The 5,811-nt window shown below is 55.4% G+C and overlaps 1 gene segment (V, D, J or C); it reads right to left on the bottom strand.

Moving 5' to 3' along the window:
• Positions 1–5,575, bottom strand: part of LOC111530534 — an 8,971-nt gene extending 3,396 nt beyond the window's left edge. Inside the window, 2 exon segments of the C gene segment in view lie at positions 38–60; positions 5,293–5,575. Of these exon segments, the coding sequence occupies positions 38–60; positions 5,293–5,575 (306 nt within the window).
• Positions 5,576–5,811: the final 236 nt, after the last annotated feature.

Genomic DNA, 5,811 nt, shown 5'->3' with positions numbered 1-5,811 from the left:
CTTGGAGCTCCTCAGAGGAGGGCGGGAACAGAGTGACCGAGGGGGCAACCTTGGGCTGACCTGCGGGGTGTATGAGGGGGAGGGGTGTCAGAGTCCTGGTGTCCACCTGGGGAACCCCTGACCTCAGTTTTCAGGTGGATGAAGGACTAAAGCCCAGAATCGGGACCTTAGGCCGGGTCTTGCTGTACTGAGGTCAACTTGGCGGTGGTAGGGACCCTCACCTCCTGATGGGAAATTCCTCAGCATCTGAGGACTGAGGAGAATCAGGCCTCTTTTGCTCCAGCCTCATCTTCAGATTCTCCCCGCCTTATCACCCAGCTCTCACTTCACCTGTGCTCCCTGACGCTGGTTGGGTTCAGCCCTGGGCCCTTGTCTTTCCTTGGGGGACGTCTCTGTCTGAACATCCCCTGCCAGGTCCCTCCTCTGGGTCTATTCACGAGGGCATCTGTGTCCTGTTTTTAGGTTCTCCTCCCTTTTGATGAGCGAGTTTCTTCCCCACTTGTCCCCCTGGCACCATCATTGCAGTCTTTGCCCCACTTTCCCACAGGGGCCCCTCGGTGGGGACGGGGTGTCAGTCCCGCGAGCCGGCTCCCTGGGAGTCCAGGAGATGGAGGGCTTTCAGATGAAGTATATTGTCTGTTCTGAGCCTAGCGCTGTGTCTGCTCTATGGGGTCTCCTTGTCATATTGGGAGATCTGGCTGTGCTAAGACATCTGTCTGTCCTGACTGGTCCCTGTCACCTGTGCCCACCAGGAGTGCCTCCCTCAGCATCTGCTTTGGGGTCTCTCCTTTTTGGTAGGATGGGAAGGCTCTAACTTGGCCTGAATGTCCTGAGAACCACTCTATCCATGGCAGCCTGTCTTTCCTGGGGGAGGAGGGACCCAGCACCCTGGGGCCACCTCACACAGGACATTCTTTGTCCATCCTCGTCCCCCTTCATTTCCGTAAGTCCCCAGTCAAAGGTCTCCCTTCTTGGTTTTTAAAGCAGCCCCATAGTTGGGACCCAGAACCCTAGGAAGCTGAACTGTTTCCAGCATCCTTCCCCTGTCCCACGGCCCTGGTGCCCTAGCCAGAGCCCCTGCTCTGCTGGTCTTTGGAGCCTGGAGCCTCTGTGTGAGGGAGCAGAACATCCCAGAGCCCAGGGGAGAATGCCCTGTAAGTGAGAGCGGCAGGTTCAGGCCTCAGCAGGGAGCAGGAAGAGGTCACTGGAATCTTCCCATCATGCCCCACCACGTACCTAAGAAGGGACAGGCTGGAGGAGTTTAGAGCCAGGAAAAAAGGCAATGGTGGCAGACCCCAGAGAGATTGAGACCCCTGCCCTAGAGAGAACAGAAAGGTGAGAAAAGTCTCCCCAGATCTCACCATAGACCCAAAAGAACAGAAAAGGGGACTCACCAAGGACGGTCAACTTGGTGCCACTTCCGAACACATTACACTGTGATATGACCCTGCACACAAACCCTCCTAATACACCCGACCCAACCCCCCTGCAACCCTGCAGCTGCTCACAAGACACAGGGTGCAGCCCCTTTTTCTCATGGGTAGTTGAGCCACAGGTGGGGTAAAGGGGTCACCTTCTACTGACCCGAATATCACTTCCTTGGGGGCGTGGGAGTTCATCCACCCAAGTCATGGGAAGGGTTGACAGGTCTGTGTGTTATTGTCAGGTAATTGCATTTCTGAGGGGGAGTTGGGTGGCTTGGATCAGCTGGTGTCAGGAATGCCAGGGAGGAGGAGGAGGTGAGCGGCTGGGTGATACCACTGACATGGTGCATCTGGGACCCCTCTGAGAAGTTGGGAATGGTGGGGAGGGTCCTTGATGCCCCCCACATCCTCAGCACTGGAAGTCATGGTGGGATAGGCTTGGAGTGGTGACTGGGGCTTGTGGGGAGAATGATGTTGACCACAGGGACACAGACCCTACTGTAAGACCTTTGCTCCAGCATCCTTGGCCCAGCTGTCCTGAAGGAGCAGCTCACAGGTCACTGCCCAGGTCCCCCTCCTGAGCTTATGGGGACAGCTTCCTACCTACGGGCTGTGTGTGCTGGATTAGAGCTGCAGTGGCCCAGAGGAGAGCTCCTCAAGGGAGGTCATAGACCTCACTGGCAGTGTGGTTTCCTCCAGGAGCTCTAGGTGTGTGGGATCTCTGCGTCCCCTTCAGTTCCCTCGGCTTACACACACCCCCACATGTGTGTCCTGTGCAGTCCCCTGCATGCACGGGTGACCTACATAGCCTGTGCTCAGGAGTGTCACCAGCATTGGGGGGTACCCACAGTGGATGGACATGTGCAGTGCGGGGCCTGGACACACACAGCCTGGACCTGCATCCTGGTCTGGGCCCATCACCTGAAGAGCTCACACCTGGGACACACACCTGGCATCCTGCAGTCTCCAACAGTATTTCCCACAGCAAGCACCTCCCCGACCGCTGAGATGTGGCCTGCTGATCACTGATCAGAATCCCTTCCACATCTTCTATCTTACCCTTGGCCTGGACAGGAAACCCTGCCCCACTCTCCCATATCCAGGGGTGACCCCCTAGTCTCAAAGCCTGGAGACTGCAGGTCCCAGATTTGCTTTGCTCATGTCCTGACCTGGGCCTGACTGCAGCTCCTTCTACCTGGGCCCTTCCTGGTCCTTCCAGAAAGATGCCCAACATGAACATGTATGTTTGTGTGCATGGTGTGCAAGTGCACATGTGTGTGTATTATAGCTCAGATCCCATGTTGAGTTCTTCAGAAGACAAATCAGCTCCACCCAAGCTCCTGGCATAACCCCAGAATCTGACTCTTGACTTTGAACTCATCAGTCATTTGACCACTTGTGCACAGCAGGACATTAGACTTTCGTAGTGGCATCAGTGAGGAGCAGAGCTGACCCTTGTCCCCTACGAATGTTGAATACAGCTGAGACATCCAGTGACACCTGGGATGAGAGGCACTCAGAGGGGGATGTGGGGTGAGTGACTAGGGTCGAGGGGATAAGCGTCCCATCAGTGATTGTTACAAGGGGGGTTTGTGGGGGTGGAGGGTAGGGTCCCTGGGATGACAGGAACAGAGTGTGCCCATGGAGAAGGGGAGATGCTCTAGGCTTTGATGAGGAAATACAGGTGGGGTGACCACATGGCCTTGGAGGGGGATGGACAAACACCTTGAGAGGGGGATGGCATCTGGACAGTGAGGGCCAAGGGCAACAAGGAAGGGAGCTGAGATGTTCTCCCGGGGCCGTAGGGATGTAAGGAGGATGTGTCCCCAGGCAGCCAGAGTTGGATATGCTCACAGGGCAGGAGGAAGTACAGCGGAGACATGGGTAAGAATGAAGATGCCTGGGTCCTTCTGAAGACTATTTCCTTATTCTGGAACATTCTGTGGGGATGAGGTGATGGAAAAAGTATGCCTCAGAGAAACACCAGGATGCTCCCAGGCAGCATTGTCACAAGTTCAAAGGACTCTGTTCACCTTTGGTTGGAGATAATCAAATTTAGGAGGGAAAGTGGATAAACAAAAACGAGCAGACAGCATGTTTTCTGATTGACAAGGAGGACATTTATTGAGGGTTTATGGGGTGTTGGCAGAAGGACTGGATGACTTGGGGTGGGAGGGAACACCTCTGCCCTGGGATCCTGCAACTCCAGGCCCCTGTGGGTGGGGTGAGGGTCGGGGGCCTAAGAACATTCTGCATGGGCTACTGTATTCTCCACGGTGCTCCCTTTGTGTGTGACCTGGCAGTGGTAGCTTCTGTGGGACTTTCACTGCTTGGGCATCAAGCTTAGGTAGCTGCTGGCCGCGTACTTGTTGCTCTGTTTGGAAGGTGTGGTTGTCTCCATGCCCTTGGCGACTGGGGTGCCATCTGCCTTCCAGGCCACTGTCACGGCTCCTGGGTAGAAGGCATTTATGAGACACACCAGTGTGGCCTTGTTGGCTTGGAGTTCGTCAGAGGAGGGTGGGAACAGAGTGACCAAGGGAGTGGCCTTGGGCTGACCTGTGGAATGGATGAGGGGTAGGGGGTCAGAGTCCTGGTGTCCACCTGGGGAGCCCCTGACATCAGTGTGTGAGGAGTGTTCAGGCCCCCCAGTGCCAGTGCAGGACCTCTCAGATGTGGTCCACACTGTCTCAGAAGGGTGTGACATGATGTTCCTAAAAGAACTCGGTCAGTTAGAAAACCTCTGAGCTTGATCCCTGCCCATCGCCTGCTTGGAAACCTTCCTAGGACTTGGGCTTTTGTACAGAGAGTGGACCTTCAGTTTCCTGGCCCTGCCTCACCCTGTCATCCTGATGTGGTCCAGCTCTGGCTGTGTTCTCTGAGCTCTGCGAGCCTCCTGTCAGATTCAGTGTGGAAAGTTTTCTCACCTGACACAACTGCTCTGGGTTAGGGGAGAGTGGGTCTCTCACCTAAGGGCTCTCTTTGTACCCATATCTCCTGGAGCCTCTGCAGTGGAGTCAGGGCCTTTGCTCACCCAAGTCCCACTGTCTGTCTGTCCTGGGCTCTTTTTCTGTGGAGTCTGTGTTAGAGTCTCTCTGTGTTTAGGGTCAATCTACACTTTTTGTGCCTTGGGATCTGCCTGTCAGTGAACTCAGGGGTTCCTGCTTCTAGGGGTGCCTCCCATAGGGACCCAACAACCACCTCCCAGAATGCCATGGCCTTTCGTGACCCTTCGCCTGGCTCCTTCATGTCCAGAGCCTTTCCCTCCCTCCTGACAGGGCTTCAGGGGTCCCAGGCCAGCTCAGGGCTCTCTCCTTGGGAGCCCACAGAAACCTGGAGAGGCTCCAGCACCTCCTACTTTGTTACCAGCCTGGATCCGGAGTCCCACAGTCCAGGGGACTGGGCCCTGAGACTCTGATTTTTCATTTCCCAATCTTGGCTTTGAGGGTTTCAGGTCCTTCTAAAGTCTCCCAGGTGGTCACTCCTTTGAACACTTTGTTCCCTCTCCCCCATGAGATGGGGCCTCAGTTTCCCTTGCACAAAGCTCGGTAGGCAGTCAGAAGCCCAGGCGGGGAGAGGACAGAACTCAGCAAGTTTTAGGGAAGCAGCCTGGCCCTGGCAGACAGACAGACAACTGAGTTTCAGTAGCTCATCCAGTCTAGTGCCCTACCTCTGAGGCCAGAGGTGAAGGGGTCTTGGTGACCCACTGAGGCAAGGGTCTGAACAGTGAGGGGAGAGATCCTTGACCAGGACCTAGGCTCCAGAGAGAAAGGTTCACTACAAGTCAACAAGAGATACAGAAAAGAACAAAAGCAGCAGAAGATTTCTCAGTACTTTGGGGACAGCAGGGAAGGAGGGGGAAGAGACTCACCTAGGATGGTCAGCTTGGTCCCCTCGCCGAACACCCAATGCTGTGACACAGGCTCATACAAAAACCCTCCCTGGACGCCCCTACCCAACCCCCGCTGCAGCTGTGATGGAGGAAGCTGGGGCCACTGCTCCTGGTGGCATCTGCTCATGAGGGAGTTCACACGGCTACCACACTCATCCCCACAGAGAGAGGTTGACAGGTGACATCCTGTGACCAGCAGCAGGATCCCTAGAAATCCTGGTTCCTGGAGGATAATGGATTTGGTTTTCCCAGCAACTATCATGCAGCCATGGGGATGAGTTTATTGGAGGGCATTGTGTCACTAGGAGTGAACTTCTGTGGTCAGGGAAAAATGGTCTCCCTGGTGGAGCTGACTCAACGCTGACTACTTGGGTGACATCGTGGGTGATGCAGAGAGTACTCCAGGGAGAAGCAGGTTACCCTAGAGTGCGGTGTCCTGGGAATCTTCCTGTGAACATAGCTGTGACTCAGCCCCACCTTCCCTGGGCTTGTCGTAGT

The sequence above is a fragment of the Piliocolobus tephrosceles genome, chromosome 19 (genome assembly GCF_002776525.5).
Source record: "Piliocolobus tephrosceles isolate RC106 chromosome 19, ASM277652v3, whole genome shotgun sequence".
Lineage (NCBI taxonomy): Eukaryota > Metazoa > Chordata > Mammalia > Primates > Cercopithecidae > Piliocolobus > Piliocolobus tephrosceles.
Note: the sequence above shows the minus strand (reverse complement) of the source record. Positions and strands in the feature narration are given on the sequence as shown.